The following is a 13,738-nucleotide window of genomic DNA, read 5'->3' as shown; positions in this document are numbered from 1 at the left end:
TCAACCACCGCGCCACCAGGGAAGCCCAGGAAGGTGGTTTCTAATCAGACACTTAGTTCCCAAGCGTGCGAATGCAGACAGCACAGACCCGTAGTGACCCTTCAGGAGGTAATTGGCTGGCTTCCTTTGACAGCTGATCGCTGAGGAGGGTGTGGACAGCCTCAACGTCAAGGAGCTACAGGCAGCGTGTCGGGCGCGAGGCATGCGGGCCCTGGGCGTCACGGAAGACCGTCTGCGGGGCCAGCTGAAGCAGGTGCGTACCTGCGGTGTGGTGGGGGGCCCTTCCGTCCCAGCAGGGGGCGGGAGGTGCTCCGGCTCAGCTGCCGCCTGGGCCGGGGCCTGTGTGAGCTCCGCACGCGGTGGCTGCCCGCCGCTCCTGGGCGCCGCTCCGATCTCCCTCCCCGGCTCTTGGTCGCCTTTGCTGTGCTTGCTCTTCCCTCCGCCCCGTCTTCTGTGGACTCACGAGGACGAGGTCAGCTTCCTTTGAAATTCCAGTACGACTCTCAACTGAGGTCAGGGGTGTTTGGGGAAGTAGGACCCAGTCCAGGCCGACCTCCGAAGTTCCTGCTCTTGGCAGCCTGGGTCTGAGTGACCCTGCTTCTCCGGCCGCTCAGAGGGCCCTCGGGCAGAAGCCAGGGGCCAGCTCTGCAGGGCCACAGGCCTGCCCCGCCGGCATGGGTCTGAGTGGATGCGATGATGGGTAGGCAATGTTCACAACAACTCAGCCTTCGTATCAAAAGGGGCAGGGCGCCAGCTGGGCACCCCCTCGGGTTGTCTTCCCAGTGTAGACAGAGATCTGTTGACACCCGCTGCCCCCCCTGCTGACACAGACGGTGCTTAGTGGGCAGTGCATTCTTGTCCTTGTCTTCACTGCCCTTGTCTCTGACAGGGTCTCCTCGCAGACCCTCCTCTGTGGGGGGTGCCCTGGGTCCGCCTGGTCTGGAGCACACTTGGGGCACTCGAGTGTGGGGCACTGTGCCCGAAGGATGTCAGGACTCGAGGTGTTTCGGTTTCCAAGGGCTCAGGTGTCTTCCTTCTCTCGTCATTTAACCTGTGCTCGGCATTTTCTCCCCATTCTGAGAGTTCTTCTCGCCCCATCTTTTGTTCTGTGTCTACCTCGTGTCCAAGCATTGTCGGGGTTTCTTTTGTCAGTTTGAACATTGTCTGTGTCACTAAAATAGCCTCAAACAGTGCCCAGCTCATGGTAGCTGTGCAAACCTCAAACACCGAATGAATTCACCAGCGCCACCTTTGGAGTTTCTGTGCCATTGTTAAGTGAAGAACTTTGGGAACAGGACCTGGCCGTCCCGCTCAGTGTTTTACAAGCCCTGCGGCCTCGCTGCGGGGTGTCTCCTGCTCCCGTGACTGAGGCGGGCAGTGGGCGTTAGCACAGCGGTAAATAGGCCCTTCGGAGCTTGCGGGGTCTCTCCCAGGAGAACTTGCTCGGGGTACATACGGGTCCGCCCACTCAGGTGCCGCCGTGGTTGTTGCCACCAGTGTCCTCCTCCTCCGTTTCCCTACGCAAACCAGAACAGAGAGGGAAGTTCCAGGGCCAGAAGCCCTTGCCCAGGTCACAGGAAACGTGGGTGGGACGAGGCCGGCAGGTGAGTCTGGGTCTCCACCTCCCACTTCCAGTGGCTGGAGCTGCACCTGCACCAGGAGATCCCGACGTCGCTGCTCATCCTGTCCCGGGCCATGTACCTTCCTGACACCCTCTCTCCCGCCGACCAGCTCAAGTCCACCCTGCAGACCCTTCCGGAGATTGTGGTGCGTGTTGCAAGGCCCCCTTCTGCTGCTCACTCTGCCGGGGGCCCTCTCCCTTCTGGGGGAGCCCCCGGACCCACCACTCGCCCCCTCCTTTCTTGTCTGCCCTCTGCACGCTGAGGGCCCTGCGGTGCGTGCAGAAGGTGGCCCTTGGGGTCCTCGGGGCGTTTCCCAGCAGCCGGGGTTCCTGCTCCTCGGAGAGCAAGCCTTGATGGCCAAGACACCCCGAGACCCGGGCCGGGCGCCGTGTGGGCTGCTCTGGCGGGGGCGCGCCTGCCCCGCTTCCAAGCGTGCTCACGGGTGTCCCCTCCCTGAAGGCGAAGGAGGCCCAGGTGAAGGTGGCCGAGGTGGAGGGCGAGCAGGTGGACAACAAGGCGAAGCTGGAGGCCACGCTGCAGGAGGAGGCAGCCATCCGGCAGGAGCATCGCGAGAAAGAGCTGCAGAGGCGGTCCCAGGCGGCGGTGAGCGGGCAGCGGGGCGGTGGAAGGGCTGGGCCCATGGGTGGGGTGGGGTGGGGGCACGGGGAGGCAGACGCACTCTTGCGGCTCGGGCGCCAGTCAGCGCAAGTGGCCGGCCCTGAGGCCCTGAAGCTGGGGTTCGAGGCTGTGGCGACCTCACCGAGGCCTCCGGCAGCCCGTAGATGCTGGGGCGTGGATGCAGAAGCTGCGTGACTGCGCTCGTCACGCGCTGCGCCCACGTGGAGGGTCCTGCGGCGGAACCTGGCGGAGGCAGACCCCACTGCCAGCCGGCCGGGCTCTGTAGACCTTGCCCCTCGCTTGGCGGCCCTCTGGCCAGCGGCACGTCTGCCGGTGTGGATGCCTGGGAAGGCCACGGTCTGACGGGTGGTGCTGAGCCGGCAGCGGCCTTGCGTTTCAGAAGGAAGTGGAGCCTGAAGTGGTGGCAGAAGGTGCCCCTGGGAGGCTGGTGGTCGAGCCGCAGCCGGAAGAGCCTGATGTGACCCTGCCGTCCGAGGCCCTGATGGACAGCGCGCCCGTCCTAGAGGGCTTGAAGGTAATGGCGCCCACCTGGAGGGAGCGGTGTTGGAGCCGCACCGCAGGGCCAGCGAGCCCGCCTGCAGGGTGGGGGCTCCCGAGGAAGCGGGGCCGGAAGGCCGCAGCCTGGCTTCTCAGGGTGACGGTGGATGGTCGAGGGGCGAGGAGAGCGAGGCCGGGGAGGGTGAGGCAGCCCTGCCCTGGCTGCAGCCCCTGTGCTCCGTGTGGCAGGGCCCCCAGCGGGGAAGCCCCCCTTGCTGTCCCCTTCCCAGCTGCCCGGCGCAGGGGGCCCGATGTGCGGTGCGCGCTGGGGGTGCTCGCTTCTGGCAGCCTTGCCGTCGTGGTTGTAGCTCATGTTCCTCATGAGACGCCTTCTGCCAGGGGAACCGCCAGGTGGCCCCTGGCACACGGAGCATGATGGGCAGAGCAGCTTCTGAAGGCGTGTTGGGGGCAGGAGGTGTTTACTAGATGGGCGGCAGCAGCGTCGGGCAGCTGGAGTAGGAGACAGAAACCAGGACGGCAGCTTTATGTCTGGGGATTCCCAGCGAGGTCCCGGGGTGGGGCGGGTGGGGGACCACCGCATTCAGAGGGGGTCAGAGGGGGGACGAGGCTGTGGTGGGGGGCGCGTGTGAAGTCGAGTGTGTTGACACCTGGGTAGAGGGGTGGGCCTCGTCACGTGTCCTGAGGGCCGGGTGGATGGGGACTGACCCCTGATGGGCCCCGCGGGGTCATTGGAGGTGGAGGGAAGGGCCCCACTGCAGGGCCTCCAGTCCTGTGCGTATAAGAAGAGAAATCATAAAGCATCAACACCAGGGGTCTTGGTGAAGGGAGCTGTGGGCTGCAGGGCTGGTGTGGTGTGGTGGAAAGGGGCTGGCATAGCCTGGGATAAGTCCAGTGAGCCTCTGTTCACCCGGTGATGGCCCAGGAGACAGATGAAGACCCACACGCTCTTGTCACTGATAAGAGGCTGAGAGGAGGAGGGTCCCGGGAGCCTGGGCTGACCTAGGCTTGAAGGGTGACCCTGGGAAGGGTCAGGAACCGAGGTACCAGGGTCATTTTGAAGGCAGTTTGGGGCTGAGGCCCGGAAGCTGAACAGAGGCGGGGCCTGGTCGGGCCCATGGAGCGTGGTCTGGGAGGAGGGGTCACTCATCAGCAGTAGGGCCAGCATGGTTGGCTGTCTCCATGGAAACAGATGCATTCCATTTCCAGTGGATTCAAGACTTAGACGTGAAAGGACACTTAAACTCTCCGGAGAGCTTATGAACTAAGGATCGCCAAGGATTTCTTAGCAAGGAGCACAAACCTTTAAAAACTTACACTGAAGAACCTTGGTTTGTTGGAAAGATGCCACAGAGAGTCGGGGCACCGCCGTTTCCTATTTGCAGCACAAGGCTGGGTCTTATCGGTATTGACCATTTACTCGGACAGAGACCTGAATAGCTCTAGGAAATTGAGTTGGTAGCTGAAGAACCTCTCCACAGGGAAAGCCCCAGACCCACATGGCTTCAGGGGTGAAGTTGCTGGTGAGTCCAAACATGTAAAGAATAAACCCTTCCCGTGCTACACAGGCTCTTGGCAGAAAGTTGAGAAGAGGATATACTGAGATGAGCATCCCCTGATGCCAAAACCAGATGGGTACGAGACAGCTACAGACCAGTATCTGTCCTGAACACAGGTGTGAAATTCTCAACAAGTTTCTAGTAAGTGAAATGCAGCTGTTCTGTAGAAAGGATAATACACTGTGACCTGGTGGGGTTTGTCCAAGGAATACAAAAAAATTAGTCAATGTAACGAGCACATTAACAGCCTCAAGAGAAAAACCATGTACGATCATTTCAGTAGATGCACAAAAAGCGCTTGGCAGAATACAGCATCTCTTCTCAATTGAAAAGGTCTCTCAGCAAACCAGTGGGAGCGAACCTTCTCAACCCCACTTAAAGCAGCCAGAGTGGCACCTGCGGTCACAGGATCCCTAACGGTAGCACGGGTGTCTGCTGTCATCACCGGTTCAGCATCGGACTGCGGGTCTGGCCAGGATGGTTAGAGAAAAACAAGTAAAATCACACAGAAGCGAAACTTTATTCACGGATGACGTGAGCCCCTAAAAGGTCATTGTACTTGTTTGTACTAGTAATGAACAATCAAGTTGAAATTCTAAGAAGCATATCACACAATAGTATCCAGAAAGTGAACTACTTAGGGATAAGTTTGAAAGTAGATATGAAGAGCTGTACAGGATGCTGTAAAGTGCTGCTGAGGTGGATTAAAGCAGTAACTAAATGGAGAGCTTCACTGCACTCGTGGATGTGAAGACTTGGTGTTGGTAGGCTGTTAATTCTCCCCAGCCGATCTGTGGATTCAACACCATCAAAATCCCAGCAGGCTTTGTTGTTGACATTGACAAACTTACTCTAAAACATGTATGGAAATTCAGAGGACCTAGAATAGCTACGACGATGGAGAGAAGCAGGTTTGGCGTATCTGCGGATGGAATCGTACACGGCGGTCAGAAGGAACACACCGTCACGTGGGTGAATCTCAGGGTGACGGAGCTCAAGCCATGTGATACCGTTTGTCAGAATTCCAGCAAACGAGGCTGTCGTGGCAGAAGGCAGGCCAGTGGGGTGGGGGTGGGGATGTGGGCACGAGGAAACCTTCAGGGTAACGATACTTCTCTGTCGGGTGGTGGTCGCTCCGTGGCTATGCACGTCTGCCGGACACATTTGCACAGGTGCGCTTGGGTGCAGGAGGCCCCTCGGAGAGCAAAGACGGTGACTGCAGGTGCCTGTCGCCTCGCCCAGAGCCCAAGACTGGCACGCGCAGTGTGGACACGGGACACGGATAGAAAAGTGGCCAAGCCTTCGGGGGAAAGCCAGTTACTCCCCTTCATGTAGGGTTTCGGTTTGCTTGTTTATTTTCTTTCCAGGAAGAGGAAATAACTCAGGAGGAAATTGACATACTCAGTGACGCCTGCTCGAAACTGAAGGGTCAGAAGAAATCTCTGACGAAAGAGAAGGAGGAGCTGGAGCTGCTGAAGGAGGACGTCCAGGACTACAGCGAGGTGCGGCGTGGGGGGAGGGGCGGCGGGGGCGGGGCTGAGACTACACACAGAGTAAACCCAGGCTTCATCGGCCCCCAGTATTCAGTGATGCCTCCATCAGATAAGGGAAAAGCTGGCCAAATGGTCTTTGGAGAGAAAACTGAATTTAAGTAAATCTTATTCAGTAGCTTTTCTAGTCATCCCACTCTTTCACTTTCCCCTGGAATGCCGGCCATTCGCCCTTGTCGATGACACGCATATATCTTTTTAGTTTCTAAACACATGAAGGTATCAGATGAACAGTCTGGTCACTTGGTATATGAAATCTTATTTTTGTTCATGATTCCCCGAAAGAGACTTCTTTCTTACATACTATTTATTTATTTTAAGATTGGTAAAAATAATCTGTTATTTTCTGAACTTTGTCGTGGCAGCCCTCTTGTGTGGGTTCTCCAGTCCCCACCTAACCTCCCGTTCTTCCCTGTAACGCTTGCTCGTAGGGAAAACCACAAGTTGGAATTTAAGAAGGCACTCACCATTCCTGGATTTTTTCACCGTCAGGAAGAAAGTCGGGGTTCAGGACAGAGTTCATTTCCTTTGCTACAAAAACAGTGCTTGAGTTTGCAATGAGAACCAATTTGCATGATAGACAGCAGTAAGCCTGCTGCTTTGTGGCTCGAGTTCATGGGACTGCTCCGCGCACAGCCTAGACCTTTCCACCTTGATGATGGAGTCTGGGCTAATCCAGTTACTTCTGCAAGGTGAACTTAAGGTTTCTATTTTAGTTTTAAGGCAGTCTTTTTACAAGCAAATAATTTTATTAGGACTTGCAGGAGATCAAGAAGGAACTTTCAAAGACTGGCAAAGAAATCTATGTGGAAGAGTCTAAAGCCAGCAAGAGGCTGACGAAGCGGGTACAACAGATGATCGGGCAGATCGACAGCCTGCTCACGCAGCTGGAGGCCGATCAGAAGGCTGGCAAGCTGGGCGTGGCCGCCGAGGGCTCGCCTGCAGGGTGAGTGTGCGAGTGTGCGACGCGGTTGCCAGGGGCCTGGAGCCCGGGGGGCCCAGGGCCTTTCTGACCAGAGCACGTTTCTCAGCTGTGGTGACCAGCTGCCCCGCCCTTCTGACCTAGCGGCTGCAGCCAGAACCCAGGTGTCCCCACTTCTCCACGACACTGTCACTGAAGCGGCCCCAAGTTGGGTCTTCCCTGCACGCGTGCGTGCTCACACACATAAGCACACGCACACATGGTGCAGCGCTGTCAGCCCACGTCTGGAGGACCTCGGCTGCGGCTGCCTGCTCTCCCTGTGTCCACCGCCCCTCCCCCAGCTCTCTCCAGGCTGTTGTCACCGGTCCTTCCAGAGTGTCCTTCGGATCACAGCTCCCTTGGGAACCACCAGCCTCTCCCTGTCCCTTCTCCCCTTCCTCCAGCCTCCTTCCTCTTCCTGAACCCCTACACACAGGCAACTCAATAATGACCCCCTGCGTGGGGGCCGGCTCTGCACTGGTGTGTCCCACATGCCTGGGACAGCGGCCAGCGGGGGCCAGCGTTGTGTGAGTGGCTGCCGGGCAAATGAAACCCCCCCAGGTGGTAGCGACTGACGCTCGGCGCTCCCGTGGGCCAGACAGCGCACCACGAGCGCCCACGTCTCCAGGGGGCAGGCAGGCGGGCTGGCTGCAGGGCCCCCGCTGTCCTCAGGTCAGCGGCCCTTCCCCCCGGGCGAGGCCAGTGTCCCCTCTTGGATTGACCTGCTGTGCTGTGTGGGCCCACTGCCCTCCACCTGGTCGGAGGGCAGTGTGGCCATACTCAGCCCCTCCCACCCTGTCCAGGGCGCAGGCAGGCCTGAGGGACCCACTGGCCTCGTCCCCACTGGAGAGGCCGGGCTCACTGGGCGGCTGCGCACGCACAGGAGACCCTGGACGGGGCGGTGGTTTCTGTTTCTGTGTCGAAGTTGGCTGGTTGTTCCCAGAGGACGGGGCGAGGGAGCTCTGGAGGGAGGGGCTGTCCAGGGCAGGTCTGACCCACGTGGCCCCAGTGAGGCTGTAGGGGTGCCAGCTGTGCCGCGTGCGGGCTGTGTTCCCCAGGGAGACCGTCATCAGCGTTGCCGAGCTCATCAGTGCCATGAAGCAAATCAAGCACATTCCCGAAAACAAGCTCCTCAGCTTGGCCTTGGCCCTGGACGAGAATAAGGATGGCAAGGTCAACATCGACGACCTCGTCAAGGTGGGTCGTGGGGGTCTTGGGGAGCCTTTTCCACCTGTGCGTCCACCCGAGATGCCCCTGGGGCTGGTCTCGCCCTCGCCGCAAACAGAGTGGAGTCAGGGCAGTGAGGCCGTCCGTCTGGAGCAGGCCACCGGCTCTTGCTTGGCCTCCCCTGGCCCAGCCCTGGCCGGGTCTGCGGAGCACAGTGTTGGGGGGGCTGGGCCATGGCAGCCCGGAGGGGACGCGTGTGGTCCTCGGGGCTGGGCCTCGGGACCCCTGGGGGTGGCCGGAGGCCTGAGAGGGTGCCGGGAGCTTGGGCAACCCAGGCGACCTGCACGGGGCTCCGCCTCCACAGGATGGCCGTGGGCTCTGGCGTTCCAGTGGAGAGCACGCCTTCGCCGGCAGCTCTCATGGCTCCAGGGTCTCTCCAGCCCGTCAGGGACTTTCCACTCAAACGTCTACCTAGAATGTCAGCGGACGTCACTTTGGTCAGGAGCACGGCCTTCCCTGCTCGTGGGCTGAGCGCCATCACCCTAGTGGCAGCAGTGGCTGGGCGGGGCCTGTCGTCTGGGGCCCCTCCTTGGTGCTCACGGCGCTCTGCCCGAGCAGGGCCCGGCCCGGCAGCCTCTCTGTGTCGTCCATCCCACCTTCCTGCAGCCCTGCGACCAGAGGGAGGCACAGCTGGCGCCCTCACCCGGGCCCGCTCCCTGGCGGCTCATAGCCTGGTCTGGGGCTGTGGAGCCTGTTGGCTCCGTGCGGGTGGGGGTCTGGCCCTCAGAAGACCGGGGCAGATGGAGGACCCAGGGCCCCCGGCGGGACAGCGTGGCCTATGGGTGCCAAAGGCCATCCCAGCCTGGTGGCCGTGTGCCGTCTGCCCTCCGTGTCCTGAGGGGAGATTTCATGCTGTGAAGGGGCAGAGCCACCTCTGAGGCCCTCGTCCCTTCCCATGTGTGCAGGTGATCGAGCTGGTGGACAAAGAAGACATCCACATCTCCACCAGCCAGGTGGCTGAGATTGTGGCCATGCTGGGGAAGGAGGAGAAGGTGGAGGAGAGGGAGAAGGCCAAGGAGAAGGCCGAGAAGGAGGCCGCAGAAGTGAAGAGTTAGGGCCCGCCGGCTCTCAGGTGCCTTGGTGGCCCTTCGTGCGTCTGCCGCAGCGGTCCTAACGTGACAGTTATTGCTTTGAAGTGATTCTTAGAGACAGATCTAATATTTTGTCTGGAATAAATCAGAAACTTCATAATCAGTAATTTTTAATTTCCATCATTCCACGAAGATTCAGCCAGTCTGGATCCCTGAACCCCTCCAGGGAGTCTGCTCTGGATTCACGCGGTGGCCCAGTGCTGGTGTGGTCCCAGCTGTGGCAGGCAAGCGTGAGGCCTGCCGGCAGCGGGGGGTCGTGGCCCTGCACAGCCCCCTGGGCTCCTGAGGCGGCTCGGGCCTCCCCGCGTGTCCCCTGGCGGTGTCTGCTGTGGGAGGAGAGAGGACCGGCCACGTGGACTCCCCGTGCCCGTGGAGCCCCAGGCGTGGGATTGGGGTCGTGCAGACACAGCCGCCTCGGCCTGGAGAGGACGCTTCATGAGTCGTGGGCCTGGATTCCCACAGATCAGTGTGAACAGGAGCCACTCGTGCACGCTCCCAAGCTCACACCTGCAGCGAGTGAGCGAACACGCCCGTCATCTCCGTGGCCTCTGGAGGGCCGCGTTCTCTGACGCGGATGTCAGGTCTCCTGGAAGTTCGCTCTGACGTGTGTGTCCGAGCTCTTTCTTGAGTTCTCTTTGATTCTCACCTAACCCTAACCACTTAACTGGTACAGAATTTCCTCACATGACAGTCTGCCCACCTGAGTAAATCCAATGTAAATTATGCCAGGAGAGGTGCTAATGAAGCCCTGGAAAATGAAGCATCTCGGGTGCAGTACTTTGTTGTGCTTTTAGAAAGTTTCCTCATTTCGGGTGTTAGCGCCTCACCGCTCCCTTGGGTGTTCGGAGCGGGTTTCACCGCGTGTCCGGTGATGGGTCCACAACCGGCAGCTCGGGGAGGCCGGTGCTCTGTGGCGGGGGTGGGGGTGGGGGTGCTGGGCGGCCTGCGGCCCCAGCTCTGTCCGGCTGCCCACGCAAAGGCTGGGTCAGGTACGGCAAGAACGTTCTTTGGGGGAAAACAGACATAGGAATCGGAAGACGTGGGCCTAGAGTGGCCAGATGAGCTGAGGGAGGACGACGACGAGATGATAGCTTCCAAGTTACTTGAAACTTTTTACCCAGCCGATAAAGAAGAAACTCGACAAAATAAGATTCTGTATTCTCAGATGTAAACCTTCGTAAAGGGGCAGTGGGTTCTGAAGGGTTCCTCGTTCGGTTATTCAAGAGGCACGTTCCCCGTGCTTAATTGATACTTATGAGTCCTCTCACACGTGTTTTAGTGGCCTGGTTTTCCGCTGCGGAAGCATGCTTGCTCGTGAACTTCGTGGTAGCCGGCGTGCCGCGGATGGGGTCATCCTTCCCGCCTCCGTCCTCACCTCGCTGCCTTCGCCAGGCGCCCAGGGCGTCCCCGTCGCTGCCGTCGCACACCCACCCCGCCCCCCCGCCCTCCTGGATCATGTGTGTCTGCGCCCCCAGTGCAGCGGGATCCTTCGCTGGTGTTTGTACCGTGGGCCACGGTCTGCTGCAGGCTTCCCCCTTCGCGTTGCTTGTTTTTACTGTCCTGAAATTTATTTATTGCCGCTGACGGGGTGCCCAGGTGCAGGTGTATGGAACGCGGCTCTGGGAACGAGAGTCTTACGTGACGAGCGAGGCGTCAGGGCCGCCGTCTGTGACGTCCTCGGGATCTGTGACGCGGAATGGGAATTCTTCCTTCGCTCCACCTAAACACCGGTTTCTTCATTAGGGATTCAGGAAGTTGGCACGTGGCTTCCAGAGTCGCTTTGGAATATCCAAATCCAGACTTTGAGAAGGAAGGGCACCTGGTAACTTGCAGAGAAGAACCTCTAGGCGGTGCTCCTCACGGCGGGCCCTGGGCCGCTGGCGGCTCTGTCTGCATGTCCACCAGGGGCCCAGGGCCGGCTTGGCCTGAGGGCCGCCTCCTCGGGCTGTGTGTAAACACCTTTTTTAGAAATAGTGTTTTTATTAAAATATCAAATTCGTGCTCCTGTAACAGCTCAAAACCAGATTTGTGAACCGTGTGGCCCACTGGCAGTCAGGGCGGGAAATGGCAGAGCTGTCTGAGCGTCTGGTCCCAGCCTCGCGGCAGGAGAGCGTGACAAGAGGGCCTTCCAGCGCTCTGGTCCTGGCCTCTGGTGTCCCCTTGTGCTGTGACCGCGTGCCCTGCCCGTCCCCTCAGACTGTGCTGGTGACTAGGCACTCGAGTTGATGTAAGGAGAAGGTTGAATAAAGCGCTGTCGTGATGGCCTGTCTTCCCTGTGACGGTCTGTCAGGTCGGCGAGGCAGCCACTGCCTGACCAGGCTCTCCTCTCCCCGACCCTCAGAGGCCCCGGGGTGGGGGGTGGTCCCTGGTGGGCAGGGCTGGGACCCTGGCCAGCCCTAGGGGGTGGAATTCTGTTCTGAGAGACTGAGGGCCCCTGGGATCAGGGACAGCACTGCCTAAGGGCTGTGCCCTCCACTGTCTGAGGGGGCCCTCAGGAACTGCGGTCTCCCCGACACCAGGGCAGGGCCCAGAGAGCTGATGGGGTGTGCGGACCGGGGGCCAGCCCGCAGCGCCCCCCCGCCCCGCGCCCACTGCCTCCCCGGCCCTCATCTCTGGGCTCCAGGGGTGGGGGGGCCTACCCTGGGCAGAGAGCTGAGGCCCAGCTGGGACGGCCGCCAGGCAGAGGGTCCTACCTCCCCATTCTCCCAGCGTGGACAGACCGCCCCCCGTGAGCTGGGACGTCCAGCCTGTCTCAGGCGGCCTCACCCCTGCACTGGCCCCAGGTCCTGTGGGGGCTCCTTCTACCCTTGCTGAGCCCCGACCCCTTGCCCAGGGACGTCCTCACCTGCACCCCATCTCTCCCTGAGCCTGGCCTTGGCCACAGTCTGCCCCAGGGGTTCTGCGGGCTCGCACGTGGGTCGTGACCCGTATGGAAGGGAGATGTTCCTGGGGGTGCAGGCACGGGCAGGGGGCTGCTGGGCCTCAGTGGCTCCTGTCCAGGTTCATCTCACCCCCGGCAGGCACCCAGTCCCCTCATGCTGAGGACTGAGTGTGTCCACTGTACTTGGACCCTCCTCAGGCCGGGCCCCGGGAGAAGGTGGCCGGGGTCGGGGCCGTGCGAGTCTTCAGGTACAAGCCGGTGCCCCAGGATTCGAGGCTTCTCACTTCTTTGGTTCAGAAGGTCACATCGAGGGTCACCAAGGGCTCTGGCAAGGCTGACCCCGGGCGGGGGCGGGCAAGGGGGCTATATATAGTCCAGGGACACCACAGCCAACCTAAAGGGACACTTCGGGCCAAAGCAAGGACAGAATGAGTAGCAAAAAAAGACAAAATCGATCATAAACAAAAATCCACACACCCAGTTGATCCTCAGGAAAGTCTTTCCCTGCTGATGGAGATTCTAAAACAGCGAGAACAGGTGACAGGAAAGAATTGGGGACTACCCTGTTTTCTCAGGAGGAAATAGAGCCCATCCCAGGAAGCTCTTCAGGGAGAATTCCAGGTGGTGGACAGACGGTAGCCGGATGGCTACCCTGGGGTCACGGGGGTGGGGAGCTGGGTGTGCGGGGCCACTGGCTGTGTGCCCCAGGCACTGCCCCAGACAGCCGGGGAAGTCTCATGACCCCCCACAGGAGCCACCAGCACGTCCATGGCCATCCCCCTCCAAAAGCCACACGTAGCGGGAGGAGGGACGGCCAGATGGGGTCCTGATTTAAAACCTTTAAAACCTGCATCAACTGTGGTGGGGGGGGGCGACTGGGGACGTTCTGTTCCCGGTGGCGTCATGTGTTTTTACACGTGGTGATGCGGCCCCCTGAAGACCATGGGGCCAAGAGGAGTGTATTCAGGCACCCGCCTGGGGAAGAGGACACCGAGAGGTCGCTGTCCAGCCTGGCGACACTACAGGGGGGGAACAAGATTCCGGAGGCCAGGGGGCCAGGACAGAGGTGCAGACGCACACACCAGGTGAGTCACCCCAGGCCGCGAGGGGAAGGCAGAGGGCAAGGCCGGACCTAGAGGTCCGAGAATGGGGGCTCCGGACCCTCTGAGGGCGGGCGGGGTGTTGGCGCCTTGCTCCCTAAGCCCCGCAGCAGCCCGCCCCCGGGCCTGAGCCGGACCCCACCGGCCCTGGGGCTCTGAGAAGACGCCGGGCCGCGGGTGGAGGCGGGGCCGAGGTGAGGGGCGGGGCCAGGCGGGCGAGGGGGCGTGACAGTGTTGTGGAGGGGAGGGGCTGGGCGGGGGAGGGGAGGGGCTGGGCGGGGGAGGGGCTGGGCGGGGGAGGGGCGGGGAGGTTCCGGGGAGGTTCCGGGGAGGACTGAGCGGCTCCCCTGTCGGGCCCCACAACCTGCCCACCTGGGTCCGTCCCTCTCCGGCCAGCGCCCCGCCCCGGGTCTCCGTCCGGTGTCCCGGAAAGCCGCGCCTCGCCCGCAGCCAGTCCCCTCGGTGTCCAGAGCGCACCCGGAGCCCAGCCGGGTTCAGGCAGGAGAGAGGCCGGGGGCAGAGCTGGGGCTCGGCCCGGCCAGCGCTAGAGGGCCCCGCAGCACGCCCGCACTGCGCCCGCCTCGCCGCCTCCCCGCCTCCTGGCCTTGGCCTC

General features: G+C 61.0%; 1 protein-coding gene across 2 annotated transcripts in view; it reads left to right on the top strand.

Moving 5' to 3' along the window:
• The window catches only part of LETM1 (leucine zipper and EF-hand containing transmembrane protein 1), a 32,093-nt gene extending 21,155 nt beyond the window's left edge, over window positions 1–10,938 (top strand). The window contains exons 7-14 of one of the 2 annotated variants that reach the window (XM_022554793.3): window positions 134–253; window positions 1,636–1,767; window positions 2,082–2,225; window positions 2,644–2,775; window positions 5,683–5,817; window positions 6,621–6,811; window positions 7,885–8,023; window positions 8,959–10,938. In XM_022554793.3, the coding sequence (XP_022410501.1) occupies window positions 134–253; window positions 1,636–1,767; window positions 2,082–2,225; window positions 2,644–2,775; window positions 5,683–5,817; window positions 6,621–6,811; window positions 7,885–8,023; window positions 8,959–9,108 (1,143 nt within the window). In that variant the 3' untranslated portion in view covers window positions 9,109–10,938. Of the gene's footprint in view, window positions 1–133; window positions 254–1,635; window positions 1,768–2,081; window positions 2,226–2,640; window positions 2,776–5,682; window positions 5,818–6,620; window positions 6,812–7,884; window positions 8,024–8,958 lie in introns of both variants that reach the window. The other variant, XM_022554792.3, reaches the window with a different exon arrangement.
• The last annotated feature ends 2,800 nt before the right edge of the window (window positions 10,939–13,738 follow it).

The sequence above is a fragment of the Delphinapterus leucas genome, chromosome 5 (assembly GCF_059928025.1).
Source record: "Delphinapterus leucas isolate spDelLeu-1000000601 "Yukka" chromosome 5, BTC_Dleu_Yukka2, whole genome shotgun sequence".
NCBI lineage: Eukaryota > Metazoa > Chordata > Mammalia > Artiodactyla > Monodontidae > Delphinapterus > Delphinapterus leucas.
Note: the sequence above shows the minus strand (reverse complement) of the source record. Positions and strands in the feature narration are given on the sequence as shown.